Below are 23,558 nucleotides of genomic sequence, written 5' to 3'. Positions count from 1 at the left end.
ACAAGTGATGAAATATTTTAATTAAAAAAAAATAGAAGTATTTTTCTGATGCAGCCATTTAAAAACAAAGTTAAATAACCTGAATACTTTTTGAAACTGATTATCTAACTTAAAAAATGTAATGAGTTGTTTCATAATATTAAAATTCCTTTTAATTCTTAGATTGCAGCATATATATTTTTAAAACGTTGCACTGAAAACTGAGACCTGTTTTGTGTATATGTGGTTTTTAAAAGAGTCAGTGGCTAGTTCTTTCTTTTACTTACTTAGATTTACATGAGATACCCCCCTCCCAAAAGCCGATGCTTTCTTTATCTTTCTCTGAAAAGCAACATTTTTTAGTTCATCATCACAAAGAATTCTGGCACCATCCTTTCCTGACCTGCCCCATCACCCTCAAATTCAAGGATACAATTTCTTCCTTGCATTATGCACCAAATACATAGTACCGGCAGTTTAAATCTCTAGCTGCTTATGCTAACTGAAAGCCTTCACACTGGTCAAGCTAATATAAAGACTCCCATGGAGTCAGTCACGGCAGAATGAAGGTCTTGGTTAAAGTTTTAACATTCTCTCAACCTAGCAATCTGAATGCCGTCCTGAATATCAAACATTCTGTTTCTCTCTCTTTATCTCTTTTGCCAACTTATGGAATGGCTTCAATTAACAGGAAGTGAACTTATGTTCAAATCTCTAAAATCTTTTAGGTGACCCAACTGCCAATATTTTAGAACTGTTCAAATTAAGTATTTAAGAACAGACTTCACTATCAAAAATGAGAAGCCTGTTACAGAAGGAAGTTTTAATCTGGTAATAGTCTTGATAAAACTGAAATAGGTGATTTTAAGGATATACATAAGAGCCATTAGAGAGCAAGCATTTAACAGGCTAGAATTATATGTTGGTTTGTTACCAAAAATGCAAAACTGATGTAAGGCAGAATCTAAGTCAAAATGGACAGTATTTTCAAAAGATGTTTTACACAGTTATTCAGCTTAAAGTAGATCAACTTAAGTAGGATTTCATAGGCTGTATTTTCCTACCACATAACAGACCATTATGCCATTTAATAACAACAATACAACTGTCATCACTAGAGATTTGTAGGTTAAGTGCATAGATTTTTTCCCCCCCTCTCTCTTACTGTATGGTTTTGTTCCAGGTTGTAAGCACTGAGGTGTTGTTATATCAAGAGTAAAGATACACAGTACTTGCTCTTTCCTATCATGAAAACCTGCTGATAGAAACAAGATCTCTCAGTTCTGTAACAGGTAACAGCATGTGTAGAAGTTGGCTTCAATAGCAAAGGCCATCTTTCCTGAGCCAGGAACTATAAAGTTTAGAAAGATTGTACAACTGATACTAAGCCCTTCTGGCAATCAAAACAAACACACAGGAGTTTGATGTGTCGATGCAACATGATGGATGCGCGCTGTAACACTACCCGGTGGTGGTGACACGTGAGCTACATCCAAAACTTAAGATTAAATAAAATGATAATTTTCCTAATGAATCTGCAAAAATAATTTATGGAATTCTCCTAAATTTAGGGATCATGTTTTAAATCTCTAGTCCAGGTTTCTTCCTCCCTCTTTCCCCCCAATCCTAATCTATAGCTTCCTGGAATACTAGTGAAACATGAGTGAAATAGTTTAGATAATTAGTCAGAATATTAGTTCTCTTTAACACAAATATTTATTGATACTATTTATACAGTAAATTAGGTTGAATGTGAAGTTTTGGATAGCTTGAATTCACCATTTTCTTGTGTACAAAGGTATTTTCTCATTTACAAATGGGCATTTCTCTTTGGCATCCATTAGGTATATGCCCAGATATTGGCCTCTGTCGAATATTTAAAAATCAACTTAGTTTCTATTAAACAAAACTAAAAGTGATTCCATGGAGAGTGATTGTATGATTACCAAACACATCTGATGTTAAATGTCATTAAAGTGCTGTTTGATGATCTCTGCCGGTTTGTGCTAATTAAGACAGAGAGGGCTGGGATTTTACAAATCCCAAGAGTCTTATCTGAACAGTCTGCATATAAAAGTTGTTCTGTAGCCTGGTGAAGGGGTATCCATGAAACCGCGGACCTCTGCATTCTTGTCTTTGCTGGTCAATAACAGCCATCTTTCCAACTGTCATCTTTCATGCTACCATAGGTTTTAGGAGCTGGCAAGGATCTGAAATAAAGCAATTTTATATGATTTGCATGTCTTTATGAAATATTACCATGCTATCTCTTACATATATTAATTACTTTTCGGGTGGCATCATGATCTTATGAAGGCTGTTCCAGGGGACTACTAAGACCAAAGCCCTAATAGCTGTTGGCACCAACCTCCCCACACTCGGCATTCGCACAATTGTCAAGTTTCGCCTGGCACCACCAGATGACTTCCCTTTATGTTAACACAGCTACTAGATTAAAAGAAGGGAAAAGGTTGTCTCACCCTGCCCAACCACGTGGATAACCAATCTTACAATTGTTTTGAGAGGCAGAATGACGAATGTGATATTAGGTTTAGTGTCACCATCACTAGAGAGGCAGTATGGGACAGTGGTTAAAAGGACCGTGAAGTCAGCCATAGTTGGAGCCGAAGGTCTCGTTAGTTGTGTGGCTTTAGGCAAATTACTTAATTTCATTAAATTTCAATATCCTCCTCTGAAAAACAGTAAGAACACCTACTTATTTAATGTTATTGTGAAGATTAAAAGTTATTCAGCACAGTGCACAGCAAAAGGCTGTTGGACTCTACTATTGAATTTGTAGATACAAAATGTTTATCTTAGAATTAAGGAAGTATGGAGTAATTTAGTTTGAATGCTTACGAGATGAAAGCATGTTTTTCATGCAAATAAATATTCCCAGTTTAATCACAGCTGGCACTGCGTTCACTGACGGTGATAATCCCATTTCTGAAAGGCAGATCAAGCCTGCAGATGCACGGCTCCCCACTGTGTGGGTTCAGAGTCACTTGAAGATTAAACAAGCAAACAAAGGAAACAGCACACCCCCAGATTCTGGGCCTCACAGCAGACCTACTAAGTTAGAGTCTCTGGGGGTAAAATTTAGGCCTCTATATTTATACAAATCCACAAATAATTCTGAATTTTAACAGGGTGTGAAAACCATGCTTACATATTAGACTTAGTAGCTAAAAGTTGTACCTTAAATATCACTCTAGATTCTAACTTGCCTTTACCATCCTTATTGAATTTTTTTTTTTTTTTTTTTAAAAGAGACATGGTCTCATTATATCACCCAGACTGGTCTCAAACTCCTGGTCTCAAACTCCTGGCCTCAAGTGATCTTCCTGATTACTGGGACTATACACTGAATTCCATTTTTTATTTTTTTTTTTTTTAGTCTCACTCTGTTGCCCTGGCTAGAGTGAGTGCCGTGGCGTCAGCCTAGCTCACAGCAACCTCAAACTCCTGGGCTCAAGCGATCCTTCTGCCTCAGCCTCCCAAGTAGCTGGGACTACAGGCATGCGCCACCATGCCCGGCTAATTTTTTCTATATATTTTTAGTTGTCCAGCTAATTTCTTTCTATTTTTTTAGTAGAGACGGGGTCTCGCTCTTGCTCAGGCTGGTCTCGAACTCCTGAGCTCAAACAATCTGCCCGCCTCAGCCTCCCAGTGTGCTAGGATTACAGGCGTGAGCCACCGCGCCCAGGCTGAATACCATTATTTTTAAAATGAACAAATATCACAACCAAATAGAGTGGTTCCAACAGTTTTTTCTAGGAGTCCTCTGAGATATTTAATCATGTTATTAGGTATCTGGACAAATTTAATCTGAACCAAACTGGCATAATGTCCCAAATGAGGATTTCTTTAAAACAATAAATTAACGTTTTATTCAAATTGTACTAAAACTCTACTGGGAACCCACCATGACTCTCTTTGTTTACTATCAAATGTACAGATCAGGCTAACACAGTTTGCCAACTTTCACATACTCAAGAATGCTGAAATAGAACATTTGCCACTTACCTGCGAACAGGCTGTGCAAGTTTGCTGCGAGGCACTGGTATGCCCCCAGCAGAAGGGGCACTGGGTCTGGGCAAGCCACTTCTCATTGGGGTTGTCCCTGCAGGTCTTGTTAGAGTAGTGCTGTTGATATTGCTGGGAGGATTTGCTGAGACTGTGTTCTGAACCATGGGAGGCCCAGGTGAGGAGGTGGTTTGTGTGAGCTGTGTTGTTTCTTGGCTACCAGGAGAACCAGAGCCATGGGTACTAAATGCTTTCACTGGTTGCCGGAGAGCCAAAGGAGATGGTGCTGCAGGGGAGCGGAATTTGCCAGGAGAAGGTACTGGAATGGCAAAGAAAAACCAGTGTTTTCAGTGGAAACCAAGTGTAAGTGAGACCACTGCTTTATATTACATGTGATGATTACACACTTGTGTATCTATATTCACGAAACTGCACTCTATGGCAATGCAAGGAATGAAGGGTATTTCTGGGCTAATAAAAGAAATGGTAACTGGTAAGTTCTAAATAACCAAGTCCTTACTCAGAGGATTACAACTGTCCTTGATAACAGTGTTTTAACCAGGTCAGCTAGGAACCCACAACAGAGAAAAAACAAAAGGCACCGTAGGATTCTGTCTCACTGTAGCAACGAACCTGGGCCACATGTGAACATTCTAGGGGTGAAAAAACGGTTGAGCACCAAATTATTGTCTAGAATATGAAACACCCCCCCCACTCCCCCAGAGAAACACTGAGCAATCATCAAAGTCCTGACTTTCCACTAGGCCTCCACTGACACCAACCCAAGGGGAGGGGGAAGAGCACTTTATTATTGTGGGGGGCGGTGCGGGAGGACGGGGTTGGTGGCAGAAGTTCAGAAGTCCAGGCTCTCTGCAAGGTCTCCACTGACACCATGGGGTCATGGTTCATTGCCAGCCAGCAGGTATGAAAGTCCCAGCTCCTTATGTGGCCTTCTTTGATACCTCCCTGGCGAGAGTGATGGGGTGCCTTGTTATAGCCTCACAAAGTCGGTTCCCTGCCGGACCTTTGTTGGTGTGGGTGGAGCCACGTCTTTTTCTGTGGTATTTGGCTGGAATAGAGCAGTTACAGTGGTTCCCGGTCCGTCAGAAACTGGGCCGCATGTCACCACCTGAGCTTTGCCCCACTCCCGTGGAAAAACTGTCTTCCATAAAACTGGTCCCTGGTGCCAAAAAGGTTGGGGACCACTGGTCTCAAAGTCTTCTTTCCTAGTCCTTTGGCTTGAGAGAGTAGCCGCCCTCACCACAGTGGCAGTGGAGATCATGTGGGGAGGCAGAACCCCTACCTCCCCCTCCAGACATCTCCCCCTTCGGTGTAAACAGAGACCAAGTAGAGAACCTGGGCTTCAACTAACAAAATGCTTCCCCTCCTCCCTGCTGTGCTGATACCCCACCCCCAAATGCCTGAGTGGTATCAGAGAAAGACATCTAAAAGAAAATTTAAATAAGATCCAGAATCTCAGAATACAATCTAAAAATGGCCAGACTTTAATAAAAAATAACTCATCATACCAAGAACCAAGAAGAGCTTAAAGTGAATTAAAAGAAGATAATCAACAGACATCAACACCAAGATGATAGAGATGTTAAAATTATTTGACGAAGATTTTAAAGCAGTCATCATAAAACTGGCTCAATGAGCAATTTCAAACACACTTGAAATATCCAAAAATATAAAATTTTAGCAATAGAAAATACAAAGAAGAATCAAATGGAAATTTTAGAACTAAAGAAATATAATAACCAGAATAAAAAACTCATTAGATGGGCTCAACAGCAGAATGGAGAAAAGAGAGGAAAGAATCGGGGAACTAGAATAGAGAACAGAAGAAATGACCCAGTCTGAACAACATAGAGAAAACAGACTGAAAACAGAGCTTCAGGGACTCATAGGGCTTTAACAAAAAGATCTTAACATTTGCTTGTCATCACAGTCCTGAAGGAAAGGACAAAGAGAGAGAGGCCAAATAAGTACCCTGAAAAACAATGGCTGAAAACTTCCCAAATCTGGCAAAGGACATAAACCTATGGACTCTAGAAGCTGAGCACACACCAAACAAGACAAATCCAAAGAAATCCATGCCAACACACATTAAGCTTCTGAAAACTAAAACAAGGAAAAACCTTCAAATCAGGGGGAGAAACAGCTCGCCCATTGAAGAAAATCAATTCTAATGACAGTGGATTTCTCATCATAAACCAGCACAATATTTTTCAAAGAACTGAAAGAAAAGAATTGTCAATCCTATACCCTGAGAAAATATCCTGCAAGAATTAAGGGAAAATCAAGACATTCTCATACAAAAGAAAACCGAGAACTTGTAGCCAACAAACCTACACCAAAGAGATGGCTAAAGGAGTTCTCTAAACACAAAGGAGGTGATAAAAAGAAGGAATCTTAGAATACCAGAAAGGAAAAACAGGGTAACCAAACACATAGGCAAATATGACAGGTTTTCCCTTTCGAGTTTTCAAAATGATATGTGAGGGCTGAAGTAAAAATTAAAACACTGGTGTGATCTGAAATGTATGTAGTTAAGATAATTATAAATGGGGCAGGGTAAAAGGACATAAAGGAAGGTAATGTTTATGTGCTGTACTTGAATTAGTAAAATGACAATACCAATAGACTGTTCTAAGTTATTTGTATATATAACGTAATACCTAGAGCAACCACTACACTAATCACGCAAATATATGCCCTCAAATACACTGCAGATAAACCAAAATGGAATTCTAAAGAATGTCTGAGTAACATCAGGGAAGGCAAGAAAATGAAAACAGAACAAACAGAAAACAACAAATAAAATGGCAGATGTCAACCCTAACATATCAATAATTACATAAAATGTCAGTGGTCTACATACAACATTAAGAGACAGAGATTCGGCAGACTGGATTGAAAAACAAAAACATTACCTAACTTATATTTCAAGAAACTCACTTCAAATATAACAATATAAGAAGGTTGAAAGTAAAAGGATGGAAAACATTCTATCATGCAAACAATAAAGGAAAACAAGAGTGGCTATATTAATACAAGATAAGAAGAAAGAAAATTACCAGAGACAAAGAGGGATAACACACAATGGGTCAAACTACGAAGACATACAATCCTAAATGCGTATGTAGTAAACAACAGAGCTGTAAATATGCAGAGGAAAAACTGACAGAATTTAAAGGAAAAATAGGCAAATCCATAATTATAGTTAGAGCTCAATATCGCCCACTCAACTACTGATAGAACTAGATAGAAAATCAGCAAGAATATAGAACAACTCAACACTACCATCGACCATAGGACCTAATCGACATTTAGACCCAGGATCTAAGCTACACGCCATTCAACAACAACAGACCACACACGCACTCTTTTCAAGTGCCCACAGAACGTCTATCAATATAGACCATACCCTGGGCCTTAAAGCAAATCTCAACAATGTTAAAAGAACTGAAATTATCAAGAGTACTTCTCTGATTATAATAAAAGGAAACTATTAATAGAAAGTAGTAACAAAGGGATAACAGGAAAATCTTTAAACACTTGAAAATGAAACAATACACTTCTCAACAGAAATTTAAAAACTACATGGAATTGAACATATCGAAATTTGTGGGGCATGATCAGGAAGAGGAAAAGTCTGAAGTGAATAATCTGTTACTTTAAGAATGTAGAAAGAGTAAGTTAAAGTAAGCAGAAGGAAATAATAAAGAGCAGAAATCAACGAAATTGAAAATAGAAAAACAGAGAAAACAAATCAATGAAACAAAAAGTTGGTTATTTAAAAAGGTCAACAAAACTGATAAGCCTAACAAAGAAAAAAAAGAAAACACAAATTACCAATATCAGGAACGAAACAAGATATTACTGCAGACCCTGTAGATATGAAAAGGATCACAAGGAAATACTATGAACAATTCTACACACATTAATTTGACCACTTGGATGAAAAGAACCAATTCTTCAAAAAGCATAAACTATCACAACTCACCTGTTATAAAATATTATATGTAAGTTGAATACAGGTGTACTTCTGAGATATCACAAGTTCGGTTCCCGACAACCACAATAAAGCAAATGTCAATAAAGTGAGTCACACACACTTTTTGTTTTCCCAGTGCATACAAAAGTTACGCTCACACTATCCTGTAGTGTATTAAGTGTACAACAGCATTATATCTAAAAAACAATGTACATACCTTAATTTAAAAATACTTTGTTGCTAAAAAATGCTAATGATCATCTGAGGCTTCAGTGAATCATAATCTTTGCTGGTACAGAGTCCTGCCTCAGTATCGATGGCTGCTGACTGAGCAGGGTGGTGGCTGCTGTAGGCTGGGATGGTTGTGAAGATTTCTTAAAATAAGATGATGAAGTTTGCTTTATTAATTGACTCTTCCTTTTACAAAAGGTTTCCCTGTAGCATGTCATGCTGCTTGACAGACATCAAAAGGATCCCACAGTAGAACTTTCAAAACTGGATCAACCCTCCCACACCCTACTGCTGCTTTATGTGCTGCCGCACTACGTTTCTGTGAGATTCTAAATCCTCTGCTGTCGTTTCAACAATGTTCATAGCATCTTCACCGGGAGTAGATTCCACTTCAAGAAACCACCTTCTTTGCTCATTCATAAGAACTCCTCATCAAGTTTTATCACAAGATGGTAGCAATTCAGTCCCATATTCAGGCTCTACCTCTAACTCCAGTTCTCTTGCTATTTCCACCACATTTGCAGTTACCTCCTCGACTGAAGTCTTGATCTCCGCAAAGTCATCCATGAGGGGTCAATCAACTTCTTCCAAACTCCTGTTAATGTTGATATTTTGACCTCCTCCCGTGAATGACAAATGTTCTTTAAAAATTTTTTTGACTGATACATAATATTTGTACATATTTATGGGGTACATATATTTTGATACATGCATACAGAGTGTAATGATCGAAATGAGGGTATTTAGGATACACTTCGTCTCGGACATTTATCATTTCTTTGTGTTGAGAACATTTCAAATCTCTTCTAGCTATTTTGAAATATACAATATATTGTTGTTAACTATGGTCACCCTACTGTGCTATTGAACACTAGAATCCATTCCTTTGGTCTAACTGTATGTTTGTACCCATCAACCAACCTGTCTTCATACTCCCACCCCCACTGCCCCTCCCAGCCTCTGGTACTATCATTCTACTCACTACCTCCATGAGATCAACGTTTTTAGCTCCCACATGTGAAAATCACAAATTTCCTTAATGGCATCTAGAATGTCAAATCCCTCCCAGAAAGTTTTCAATTTACTTTGCCCAGATCCATCAGAGGAATAGCAGCTACAGCCTTATGAAATGTAGTTCTTAAATAATGAGATTTGAAAGTTGAAATTACTCCTTGGTCCGTAGGCTGCAGAATGGATGTGTTAGCAGGCATGAAAACAAGATTCATGTTCTTGTACATCTCTATCAGAGCTCTTGGGTGACCAGGTACATTGTCAATGAGCAGTAATATTTTGAAAGGACTCCTTTTTTTCTGAGCAGTAGGTCCCAACAGTGGGCTTAAAATATTCAATTAACCATGCTGTAAACAGATGTATGGTCATCCAGGCTTTGTTGTTCCATTTACAGAGCACAGGCAGAGAAAATTTAGCATAATGCTTAAGGGTCCTAAATTTTCAGAATAGTAAATGAATACTGGCTACAACTTAAGGTTAACAGCTACATTAGCCTCTAACAAGAGAGTCAGCCTGTCCTTTGAAGCCAGGCATGGACTTCTCTCTAGCTGTGAAAGTCTTACATGGCACCTTCTTCCAATATAAGGCTGTTTCATCTACACTGAAAATGTGTTGTTTAGTGTAGCCACCTTTGTCAATTATCTTAGCTAGATCTTCTGGATAACTTGCTGCAGCTTCTGTATCAACATTCGCCACTTCGCTTTGTACTTCCGTGTTATGGAGATGGCTTTTTTCCTTAAACCTCATGCCACAACCTCTGCTAGCTTCCAACTTTTCTTCTATAGCTTCCTCACCTCTTGCAACCTTCAGAGAATTGAAGAGAGTTAGAGCCTTGCTCTGTATTAGCCTTTGATTTAAGGAATATTGTGGCTGGGTTGATCTTCCATCCAGACCACTAAAAGTTTCTCCGTATCAGCAATAAGCTGTTTGCGTTCTCATCATTCATGAGTTCACTGGTATAGCACTTTTAATTTCCTTCAAGAACTTTTACTGTGCATTCACTACTTGGCTGTTTGGCCCAAGAAGCCCAGCTTTCAGACTATCTCAGCTTCTGACATGGCTTTCTCACTAAGCTTAATCATTTTTAGCTTTTGCTTTAAAGTGAGAGGCGTGCAACTCTTCCTTTCATTTGAACACTTAAAAGACCATTGTAGGATTTTTAATTGGCCTAATTTCAATATTGTTGTTGAACAGAGAGGCCTGGGTGGGGGGAGGGAAGGCCTGTTGGCGGAACAGTCAGAACGCACACAACATTCGTCGATTAAATTTGTCATCTCATATGGGTGTGGTTTGTGGTACCCCAAAACAACCGCAATGGTAACATCAAAGATCACTGATCACCATAACAGATATAATATTAATAATTTAAAAGTCTGAGATATTGTGAGAATTACCAAAATGTGACACAGAGACACAAAGTGAGCACATACTTTTGGAAAAATGGCACCAACAGACTTGTCTGACACAGGGTTGCCACAAACCTTCAATTTATAAAAAAATGCAGTATTTGCAAAGCAAAGCACAATAAACAAGGTATGCCTATAGCCATATAACTATTAAGGAAATTGGTATTTTACTTTAAAAATTCCTCAAAAAAGAAATCTCCACACCCAGATGGTTTCACCGGGAAATTCTACCAAATGTTTAAGTAAGAATTAACACAAATTCAACATAATCTCTACCACAAAATAGAAGAGAATATGTCCCAATTCATTTTATGTAGCTAGTATTACCTTGATACCAAAACTAGAAAAAGACAGTATCGAAAAAGAAAATTACAGACTATATTCCTCATGAATATAGATCCAAAAATCCTTAATAAAATATTAGCAAATAGAATTCAGAAATATATAAAAAGATTTATATGCCATGACCAAGTAGGGTTTATTATACAATGCAAGCTTGGCTCAATATTTGAAAATCAATCAATGCAATCAACCACAGTAACAGGATAAAGAAAAATCACGTGATCATATCAGTTGATGCAAAAAAAAAAATCTAACAAAATACAACACACAGTCATGACAAAAATTCTCAGGAAAGCAGGAATAGGGGAAGCTTTCTCAACCTGATAAAGAGCCATCTACAAAAAAACCTACAGCTAACATTATACTTAATGATGAAAGACTGAATGCTTTCCCCATAAGATCAGGAACAAGGTAAGGACGTATGCTCTAACTACTCTTATTTAACATAGTGCTGGAAATTCTAGCCAGTGCAATAAACGAGAAAAGGAAATTAAAGGCATATAGATTAGAAAGAAACTGTATCTATGATTGTCTACAAAGAAAAATTCTAAGAAATCTAAAAAAAAACCCCAAAAAACCCCCAAAAAACCAAACCCAAAATAACCCCCCCCCAAACTTCTAGAAATAAGTCAGTTTAGTAAGGTCACAGGACTGGACAAAAATCAACTATGTTTCAACTATAAACTGGCAATGAACACCTAGAAATCAAAATTCAAAACAGAATACCAATAGCATTGCTCAAAAAAACACTTAGGTGTAAACCTAATAAAACAAATCTCAGCAAATATAGGTTAGCTGTTAAGAACAAATGAGTAATGTTTATAAACTATTGGTAAAATGTAAACTATTAAACAAATTGTCATATCGTATCTGTGCCTTTCTTATCTAAGAAAGAGGACTCCTTTCAGCCTCCTCCAGCTGACTATTCTGGAAAGATATGCAACAATGCCACCCAGAATAGTCTCCTAAGCTGTCCTTATAAATTAAGTATAAGTATTAAGTTAGGCTGTATTGCCTAAATTAATTATGACAGGATATAATTTCTTTTTACTCTTTTTGGACACCAAGAATTACACTTGACTCAGGCATAAAATGAAAGAGTGTTATCTTCTCTGAGTAAGAATTAGAACTCTATTTATAAAACTGACATCTGACTAAGAATGTTAACCTTGGTGTCTAAGTTCAGTCATCTCTAAAATGGAATGGTGGGTAATATGAGGATTCATATTTTTAAAATATTTATTTTTGTCTTTTAATAAGCACTTAATAATAACATCGTTTGTTTTCTAATTAAGGTTTATATAATTCAGGCAGGTACTTAAAACAACCCTAAAATGGAAACATTGAGTAAATTATATATGTTTTTAGCTTGATAAATATTCCCTGAATATAAAATGTTTTATAAGTAATATATGTACCTAATACATGTACCTAGCAATATAAAAATTAGATATTCCAAGTGGTTGTCCTCACAGTGCAGTGTCCTCCAAACTACAACTTTCCTTAAGTGCATAATTTGTAAAAATATACAAATGTCCACTAAATATATAGTATAGCAACAAAAAATACACACATTGCCAAATACTGGCCATCATGATCAATGGGGGGAAGCCATTTGTTAAAATACATTTGCATTCCATTATGAACAAATAAAGAAAAGGACAAAAATATTTCCTGGCCAACTATCCCTTACTATAATGAGTTACATCATTTCAGTTATTCAATGGTCTACGTACCATTAATGATAACAAGAAGTTACTGACATAATAAGGGCTTAAAAATATATTGACTGCTAAGGACCACAGAGATGAATTAAATATGATTTTTCTCACTACAGAGTGAAAGAATCCTTGGTAAGAGTTACTAGGGATTATCTATTCCGAGTCTCACCATACAGAGAAGGAAAAGTGCCACAACCACAGAGGTCAATGGAGTAAATAAGCAGGAAAGTCAGGACTTGAAACTAGGTCTTCTGATTCCCAGGTTGGTATTTACTGAAAACCAAAAGAGAACATCTCTGAGGGTAGAAATTAAAATGTTATTTTCAACATTTTAATTTTCAACTAGACTCAGAATGTATATTTGTATGGCTACCATCCTAGGCAGGTTTTATAAGGTATGACTCCAAATCACATTAAATTTGTAACTGCTGACAAATAATCATAGAAAAAAGATAACATGGCACAGAAGCCTTTCATTTCTTCTTCTATTAGTGTACATGATTCACCATTTTTTCTGTGAGCACACAAACATTTTGTAAGTTATCAGACAAGATTATACATAAAAGGCAGAAAAGGCCCTGGGAATTGGACTTCACTAGCTTTTCTTCCATAAATACAAAAAAACTGACGTACATGAATAAATAACCTACCCGCAAACATTCACAGCTTAATCTTACAGTTTATTCTAAAAACAGAAAACTTTGGAACCAACCCTCTTCAAGATAATTATCCCAACATCAATAAAGACTTTTAAAAGGTAAATTTTTTGAAAATATATATTTTTTTCAACTGAAAATCTTAACCACCTTTGGCGTGTCAAAGCTAAATGTATACATAAACAAAGATACAACTCAGGAACTATGAAGATCCATTAGGTACCTCTTCCCCCAGAAGAATTTTTTTAACTTTATAGCCACATTTTCAAAAACCGAAGAATTAACTAGTTATCAAGATACCTGATATCAAGACTTAAGAGACACATTAGCATTAATACATAGAATATATTTAAATAGCTGCAAATCTATACCTATATCACATAGGTTATTACATTTTAGTTTAATATATTATCTAACTTATATAACTACCCTTTTAGTACCTAGTGAGGAAAGGGGGAAAATGTCTAAAATTAAGAAACAGATTTATGAAAATTCTTAGAGGATAGTAATGGCATTAGTATTGCTTATGAATTTCCCCAAATCCCACCTTAAATACACAGAGCAAGTAGGAAAGTCAAACCAAAACCCAGTTGCAACAGCTACAATAAAAGCAGGTGACAGAGTAGCTCTGTGAACCCCAAAATATGAATGGGTAGGCAGAAGCCACTGACAACTAGAAGACCACATACTAGCATCAGTGCAGAAGGAAGCAGAGGAGTATCTCAACACCCTGAGCATTCCAAAATAACCAGTAAGTACTCACACAAAAAGCAATGCTCAATGGCAGCTGAAACTGGGAGGAGTCTGCACACTCCAATAGTGGGTGAGTACAAGAGATCTATTGTACAGTCTGGGAGGAACATGAGCAACTATGAACTCCTAAAATTAACAAGCCAAACCTCTCTTCCAGGTAACTTCATGCTAAGAAAAAAACTGTGAGGAAAATCCAAATTGCACACGCCAGAAACATTAAAGTAAATGAAGTCCAGATGAGAGTGGGAGACGGTTCAACGAATGTTGCTAGACAATTGGATATCCACATACTAAAGAATAAAGCTGGACCCCTACACTTCACACCATAAATTAAAAATGGATCACAGACCTAAATGTAAGAGCTAAAACTATAAAGCTCTTAGAAGAAAACACAGGAGGCCAGGTGCAGTGGTTCACACCTGTAATCCCAGTGCTTTGGGAGGCTGAGGCAGCAGGATAGCTTGAGGCCAGGAGTTCAAGACCAGCCTGGGTAACATAGCCAGAGCCTGTCGCTGCAAAAAAATAAACTAGCTGGGAGTGCTGGCACGCGCTTGCAGTCTTAGCTACTCAGGAGGCTGAGGCAGGAGGATCACTTGAGCTCCGGAGTTCAAGGTTCCAGCCGGAGTTCAAGGTTCCAGCCTTCCAGAGCAAGATCCTGTCTCTAAAAAAATAATTTTTCAAAAAGAAGAAAACACAAGAGTAAATCTTTATGACCCTGGGTTAGGTACTGGTTTCTTATATATAACACCTAAAGCATGACCCATAAGATGAAAAACTGATAAATTACACTTCATCAAAGTAAAAAACTTTTGTGCTTCAAAGGACACCATAAAGAAAGTGAAAGGACAACCCACTGAATGGGAGAAACTGTTTGCAAATCATGTGTCTGAGATGGGACTCGTATTCAGAACATACAAAGAAATGTCATAACTCGATAAGAAATACTTTAACGAGGTTAATGTATAAGTTGAGGGAAATGGGAGGATCTGAAGAGCCACACTAAGCTGCAGTTTTATTTTTGTAAAAGAATGTTTCCTCTAGTGGTAGCAGCATTTGACCTATCTATAAACTTGGGGGCCAGGGAACAATGAAAATACGAGGTTGACTGGACTTAGGTTATCTTTAAAGGTCTTATTGCTGTAATTTTAACATTCTAAAAGTATGTTCCTACTTTAATTTGTCCTGATCTCTGCATTCACTTTGTCTAACTATTCTTCATTTTCTTCCCTTCACTTGGTGAGGTCTCTACCCTGTTTACCTCCACTTCACGACTGGGAATGAATAAAATGTCCTTTCTCAAAGCAGTTTAATCAGTCACTTATATGAAGTCTTAAAAACATACAATGAATTCTTTTCCTCAGAGAGGGATGGGCTGAAGAAACAAAAAATTTATAAGAAGAAAATGCAAAATGGAATGTGTTCAGCCTTTCTTGACTTTAGTGGCATGACTGTAGCCAAGTATTTATGGAGTGGCTGTTTGTGCCAGGCAACACAGTTTTTATTAATACTTTCCTTACCATCTTCAAACACCTGCTCCTACAAAATGCAATTAAAATCAATGTGACTGTATTTCCATTCGTTAAGGAAACTATCTTTTTCCTCTACCCATGATCCTGTCAGCCCTCCTTATGACAGGCACATTAACTTTCTAGAAAATCGTATATGCTTGTCTCCAGGATGAAAGAATTGACTTGTGTGACAGTTTATTATCCACTGATCGACATTTCTTTATTGGACAGGTTTAATGTGCCTACGGTGCCTGTGAACACGTGGCCTCTGTCTCCTGTTTGCCTCACATCCCTGCAGGAGAACAGACTCCCAGAGTCAATGCAGAGCCTTCTTTCCCAAAGTCTAGACATGATGGTGAAATCAGAAAATCCATTTAGGCCTTCGATCCAAGAGGTGTTCTCCAATTCAGCTTGACCAGTAATGATGCTAATATTTTAAATCTTACCTTATACCTGTGTCCATTTCTCAATTGGTTCAGAATTTATAGAGAAGTATGTAACGATTACCCCCAAGCCACAATACTAACCAGAAAATATGAAAGTCTAGATTAAGTTGAATAAGAGATTAAACAAAACAGAACCACCCCCCCCAACTCCACGCACCCTTTACTAAGTCAACAACATGACAGCTAGAGATGCCAGGAATTCCAGTTCTTCCCAGTTCTGAGACTGGGTTTTCCCGTCATCTTTCATGGAGGGTATGCAGTTTGGTGGCTCAGAGTCACAGAAATAATGTAATACCTATAGGCAAACTTTTTAAAATTATGGCTAGAAATTATGGTCTTCTTAACCTAATAAGGAGTGTAACATAAAATCTTTAAGTAAAAATTTTAAATTATATAAACCATTCACACATTCTACTTTTCTATTTGACTTTGTTTCAGATTCTACTATCTAAAATTAATTTCTTAAATTATACTCGGTCCACTAAATCATTGCTAAAACATTTATAGTAATGAATTTGCCAAAATACCTATTCTATTAATAGTACCTTTGTAACCATATTAACCAAATCTTTTTTTGAACAAATCAGATCTTGAACTTCCTCTTTCCCCGTAATTTTCTTTAGTGCTTTATCTCTCTTATGTATCTTTATTATTTACTGAGTTCTGAAGCTATCAGGGAACCTACATGTTCTGGACAAGGGAAATATTTTTCCTCATTGTCTACGTTTGTTCCATCTCATTTCCTCTGAGGACTCTATTCTTATTACTACGGGTCTATCCGATCTCCCTGTTTTCTCTCAATTCTACTTCCTTCTAGCTGCCCATATATCCAATGTCTTGGAACCAATACTGGACAGCTTTGGTGTCCAACCTTCATATATTTCTTCAACACTCAGTTCTTACAAACATTCCAACATATCAGTTAACCACAAACTGTGATTTAACTTCAATCACCTTTTAATGTGAAGGTGATTTATCCATTTTATCCTATGGATAAGGAAAACCAGAAATCGAAGTCCAAGGAAAAAACATTAACATACAGAATGTTGGACATTTGGTTCATTCTGAAGCACTTATTAGTTCAGCTGGCATTAAGTTAAAACAATAACCTTTGGTTTTAATTGGCAAGAAAAATGATAAATTCTCTATGTATCATTTACTCCTTTCAGAATAGCAACCCAATACATACCTCTGTAGAAAATATGTTTCTTCTGGATTTATCCAAATAACAGAGAATAAATCCACATTATTTCATCATTTAAAAGAAAAACTAAAACCTGCCTTACAGACATCACTAATTCAGTATGCCAAAAAGCGTAAGATTAACTAGACGATTTGCTGAAATTTTAAACTTAGTAAGAGGCTGTAGTTACCTCTTTTTGTAGATGAAGTTTGAAGCAACTGTTTGGCTTTGAGGGAAGTACGAGGCAAATTTTTCAGCCTTTGCGAAGCTGTTGAAACATAAGGAACTGTAATATTTGCCTGGAAGTACAGATAAAGGCTATAGCTTCTGTAAACTTGAATATTTTAATACAAACTTAAAATTTATGAAGGAACAGAAACCGTAAGGTACAAATATGTTAGAATCCTAGAAGCAAAGGAATTTTAAAGTGATGCTCAGTGCATTAAATTGGAAAGAAAAGGGGATGGAACAAACTTTTAAGAATAGTTTCTTATAGGTGAGAAAATCCCCAGTATGTCAATGGGTCAAAATATCAGAGAAAACAAACCACCAGCAAACATGCTACAGGATGCAAAGAATACAAAGATAAAAGTGAGGAACACAAGCACACGGTATAGAATAAAATAAATGCAGCGCTTGTTCAATGCAAAAAAGCAGATTTTGGCAAAGCAGTTATTGTTAGATGAACTGCCCTAACGTGAAACAGTAATCCCCGTACTCAAAAAGGAGAAGAAAACTCAGAACCAGGCAGGTCCTCAGGAAGTCACGAACTGGTGGTTTTAAAATGCTCAACATCATCTTTCTGTAGAATACAATTAATTTTTACTTCAGACTTTGGGCAGCACCCTATCTGGGCTGTGCACACATGCATGTAGGTAGGAGCGTGTGTGTGTTGGTGTAGGCTGAGGGGTTTGGAGTCGTCCGAGCATCTGCCTTTTAAAGTGCTCGTGAGGCATGCTGAGCTTCCTTCCAAACTGATCTATTAACTGCACCGAAACTCTCAATACAGGGCATGTAAGAAGCAGTCCCCAGCTACCCAGAGTTAAAGTGGTTCCAATCACGCCAACACACAGTTACTGCGGCTCCAAGGGACTGATAAGTCCCACACCTACCAGTACACTCACCTATTTAAGTGGCTCTAAAATGTCACTTGATTTGAAAATCAAACTTCATATGCCTCTAGGATTTATGTGCACATACACACAAAGAGATCCCACCCCTATACATTTAGCCAGAGCATAAAAATCACTGGGGTGACAAAGGGATACTTGATATATCATCAGAGAGCATTAAGAATTTCTCTCCTCTCACTGCTTAACTTTATCAAACATGGAAAACAATTGTTACCTCATAAATAATAAACTTTAAAAAAAGTAACAAATGTATTTGATTCCAAATTTTATAGCACTCCAAACATTACTATAACTAAATAACATCTGATGCCAACTGAACTCAAATGCTGCCAAGGCAAACTAGCGAAAAAATTACCCATGCCTAAAAAAATCAATTTTATAATGGGTTACCTTATTTCTATCCCCCCAAAATTAAGGCTACTATCATTATTAATATTCGTCATCTACATATTTATTCATACATATTTTCAACCATTTATATTTTTATTCATTCCTGTTTTCTTTCATTCATTGAAATAGTTTAGTATCTGCTTTATTCCAGGTACTATCTGAGGTACAATGACTTCAGCAGCCAACTAGACAGTTACAGTTCCTACTCTCATGGAACTAATATTCTAGGAAAGGAGAGAGAGACAAACACAGCAGTAAAATATAGGGCCTGCCAGATAGTGACCGCTACTAAGGAGAAAAGGAGGAAAGAGGGACAGGAAGGAGATTTAAGTTGCATTTATAAATAAAGTGATCAGGAGAGACTTCCCTAAGATGACATTTTCATAAAGATCTGCAGGAAGAGAGGGAGTGAGCCACGTAGGTATCTGGAGAGAGCATTCCAGGCAGAGGGAAAAGCAACTGTAAAGGATGCTGAGACAAGAGCACGCCTGGTATGCCTGAGGCATAGCTGCTGGAGTGGAGCACACGAGGGCAAAAGGTAACGGACTGAATGCCCACTGGCAACCCACAGTATCTACTAACCACGAACAAATTTTAATGCGGGCTCAATATATCAAATACCGCCTATAAGGAACTCTTTGCTCCTATGTGAATTATAACCAGGGTGACGCCAACGGACTCTATGAATCCCTCAAGTTTCACGGGTGATGTAAAAATAATGGCATCTATAGACAAGTGAAAAGTATCCACTAGGAATTGGAAGAATCAGATTACGTGTAGAATCAGGCAGTAAACTCTAAAATTGCCTGATACGGAAAAAAAAAAATGATTTTCATAAAATACCACATGGTCATATAATGTTACTCACAGAACAAAAACTAAATTTTTATCTGAATTATCAATCTTAATTTGATCAGTTTTCCAAAGACAAAATCATTTTTTAGAAGACAAATATAGTAGTTTAAGTGAAATTCTCCAAATCTTTCTAAAATAATAGAATTCAACGTGCTCACTGTTTGAAGATTATTTATGGCTTAAAACTTTCCTTGGTTTCTCTTTTAATATTTATATAATTCCAATTTACCAAGACGCCACTGTGAGAAGCAAAGACGCTACAACAATCATTCTTTCGTGCTACCATTATCAGGCTAAGGTCTTCCTCCACAAACCAGCTCCTCCAAAAACCTCTGTATTTCTGTTAAACATATACCACCATTTTCCATGTCAATCTAACTCAAATTTTTCTTACTTTAAATTGCATTTACTCACCCCTTGTAGTTTTTTAGATCTATCCCTTTACATCCTCATTGTCTCCTAAATGCCTAACTGAGACCTTCGTCACCCTATTTTTGGATCAGAACAGTGTCCTTCGGGGTCTCCCTACATCCAGTCCTTTTCGCTTCACTCATGCGCATCAAGAGAAGGGTGCTGAGAGTGCTGCCCACTCCCCCAAGCGGAGGCAGTAAGTAGCTGTCTTGTCTGCAGGGAATTTAGAAATAGAAATAAAACCAACTCGGTCTGCTTTCTATTACCATCATGCCTCACCAAAAAACCCAACACCAATGACAGATGAGACACTCCTCCCTGAAAAAATAACTGGGCTCAGTTATAAACAATAGCTGTAGTTACTGTTAAGTTTTAATAACATATGTAAGCCTTAAATTAGCACATTTTATTATTTATCCTTTAACAAACACTACATTTTACATGAAAGTTAATTAGGAGAACTCCCAATTATAGTCTCCCTTGTCACGGGTAGATTAAACTACATATATTTCTTTCAAAAGTAAGTTCACAGCAATTTGAAATCACTCAAGCTTACTTCAGCAGTGTGTGCCTCCAACCCTGTGGTACACTAACTACGTTACTATATTTATTTATTTTTTTTTTTTGAGGTAGAGTCTCACTCTTTTGCCCAGTGCTGTGGCATCATCCTAGCTCACAGCAACTTCAAATTCCTGGGCTCAAGGAATCCTCCTGCCTCAGTCTCCCAGGTAGCTGAGACTACAGGCACGCACCACCGTGCCTGGCTAATTTTTTTCTATTTTTAGTTGTTTGGCCAATTTCTTTCTATTGTTAGTAGAGACGGGGGTCTCACTCTTGGTCAGGCTGGTCTCGAACTCCTGAGCTCAAATAGTCTGCCCGCCTCGGCCTCCCAGAGTGGTAGGATTACAGGCGTGAGCCACCGCGCCCAGCCTTTTTTTTTTTTTTTTTTTTTGAGGTAGAGTCTCACTCTGTTGCCCGGGCTAGAGTGCCGTGGCATCAGCCTAGCTCACAGCAACCTCAAACTCCTGGGCTCAGGCGATCCTCCTGCCTCAGCCTCCCGAGTAGCTGGGACTACAGGCACGCGCCACCATGCCCGGCTAATTTTTTCTATATATATATTTTTAGTTGTCCAAATAATTCCTTTCTATTTTTTTTAGTAGAGATGGGGTCTTGCTCTTGCTCAGGCTGGTCTTGAACTCCTGACCTCGAGCGATCCAGCTGCCTCGGCCTCCCAGAGTGCTAGGATTACAGGCATGAGCCACTGCGCCCAGCCCGTTACTATATTTAAACACATTAGAAATAAACAGTGGTACAATGATTGTGAATTCAATGAAAGAGAATGTGAATTACCTCAATTCTGTCATTATACGTGACCTTGAGCTTGTGTTTAAATTTATTTAGCTTTGAAGCATTTAAAATTCATTAGACTTGATCCCTCAAAAACAGGACATGGATTGTATGGCATTTTCTGGAATTTATTGTAAAATGGGATTGTATGGATCTCTGCTGAAATCCTTACATTGAAGATTTCCTCTATTTGTATAGCAGTTGCTTCATAAAAGAACTTTAAAAACTAAAATCTAAAGATAGTGCTCTTCCATCAAATGTGAGTGAAGATATAGATTGATAAATCTGGCTATAGTGTGTTGAGCCTCAATACTGAAAGATCAATTCTGAAGAAGTTACTGACAAGTTTTCAGAAATTAAGCTGTAATATTCATTACTGTGACAGAGCAATATGTGAAAATGTATTTTTCCTTTCTAAAAAAATGATCAATGGAATTCAAAATTAACTTTTTTTGCGTACTGTTATGTTCACTGTATTACATACATATAAGGGATATGTATGTATTTCTTAACTGACAATTAAAAATACAAAGTTCAACAGAAGAATATTTTCAACGTCTGCATTTTTTCCTGGCCATTATCACTATAACTCATTTCATGATTATTATGGAACATAATTTTGTCAAAAAGGGTGGGTGTTAAAAATAATCTTCTTCAGGTGCTAAATACTAAGTAAGCACAGGCTGCTGTGAATGAACATTAATTACCGCTGGGTAAAATACCCCTTGTCCCACATGCTTATGACATGCTGCTTAAACCTTTTGCTGCTTACAAGTTTTCATTCAGTGTCACCTTTCGATGCTCTCTCGCACTCCACTTCTAATCTTCTCGGTGCTACGAAGTCATATATTTTCTATCTATCTTTCAAAGATTGCATCCAGATTTTATCACCTCCCTTACCACTACGCCTTTATTCCGATCTTCCTTTCTTGCCTGGATTATGCAATAATTGCCTTCTAAGTGGTTTCCAGTCTCTCCTCACTTAATCCATTCTCCACATTGATACCAGAGTGAACTTTCTAAGAAGCGACCTTGATTAAGTCTACCATGGCTCCTCACACTTACAGGATGAAATTAAAACTCCTGACAATGATATTTTAAAGCTCTTATAGCCTGTCCCCTATCGACAGCTCTCTTTTCTCATCATTACACTCCCTCACTCATCATGTACCCAAACTTCAGTTATACAAAACTACTATAATCAGAATGCCATTCTCAAGACTTTTCATTACTAATCCCACTGTTGGGAAAACCCATACCTCCTTTCTTCATTTGGCAACTGATACAAGCTCCTCCTGAGCTGGCTGAGATATCTTTCAGTATCTTTCCTGAAACCCCTTCACACTGCTGAGTTTAATGCCTCTCTCCTCTGTTCCCACAGATGTTCCTGCCCATCATTCCCCACTAGTGGAAGGTATGGGCTATCCTATCCACATTTCTATTCCCAGTGCTTGTAACATAACACAGCGAATAATTAAGGAACACCTGAGTGACCGACTAGTGGGTAAAATCCAGAACTCCGACCTACACATGCAGGGTCCTCCAGTCAGGGTCTAACCCAGAGCTTCTGAAACCTGAGTATGCCCCAGAATCAGCTGAGACACTTCTAAAAAGCAGACAGTCTGGGTCCCCACCACAGGTGTATTCAATCAAAATTTCCAAGGGAAAGGCCAGAAAAACTGTATTTATGAAATCTCCTCATGATTAGATAATTGACCCAACATCACTGCGCTACTTATCCTTAAACAGATGTCCTGCAAATACTTTACGTATTCTTAAGATTAGCCCATTACACATATGTATCATGTCTTATTTATTTCATGTTTCAAAATTATTAGTATGTAAAAAATTCAAGTGTAATCTTTTAGTGTTTCGGTAGGAGGTGAAATCTGGATGGGAATTCCTTCCTCACGGGCCTCAGAGCAGTCTGGCTACACATCAGCTGACAACTGCCCTGTGTACTCGCCCTCTTCAGTGAGAGGCCCAAAGGAGAATGTGGATCCTATATGCCTTCTGTCTGGCATATACTCTTATGGTAATTCACAAGACCCTTACAGTTCAATCTCAACTCGTGCTCCAATCGAGTCATCCAAGAACATTTTCCAAGATGCCTATTCATCTGCAATTAGGTCAGCATGATGTAATCCAAACAACAGTGGG

General features: G+C 37.7%; 1 protein-coding gene across 1 annotated transcript in view; it reads right to left on the bottom strand.

Moving 5' to 3' along the window:
- Positions 1–787: 787 nt before the first annotated feature.
- The window catches only part of SLAIN2 (SLAIN motif family, member 2), a 57,641-nt gene continuing 34,870 nt past the window's right edge, over positions 788–23,558 (bottom strand). The window contains exons 6-8 of the mRNA XM_012639895.1: positions 17,453–17,561; positions 4,006–4,324; positions 788–2,189 (exon numbers count right to left, since the gene is read on the bottom strand). Of these exons, the coding sequence (XP_012495349.1) occupies positions 2,123–2,189; positions 4,006–4,324; positions 17,453–17,561 (495 nt within the window). The 3' untranslated portion in view covers positions 788–2,122. The remainder of the gene's footprint in view (positions 2,190–4,005; positions 4,325–17,452; positions 17,562–23,558) is intronic.

Source organism: Propithecus coquereli, unplaced genomic scaffold (genome assembly GCF_000956105.1).
Source record: "Propithecus coquereli isolate 6110/MARCELLA unplaced genomic scaffold, Pcoq_1.0 Scaffold143, whole genome shotgun sequence".
In the NCBI taxonomy this organism is placed as follows: domain Eukaryota; kingdom Metazoa; phylum Chordata; class Mammalia; order Primates; family Indriidae; genus Propithecus; species Propithecus coquereli.
The sequence above is the reverse complement of the archived record's forward strand: the minus strand, read 5'-3'. Positions and strand labels throughout refer to the sequence as shown.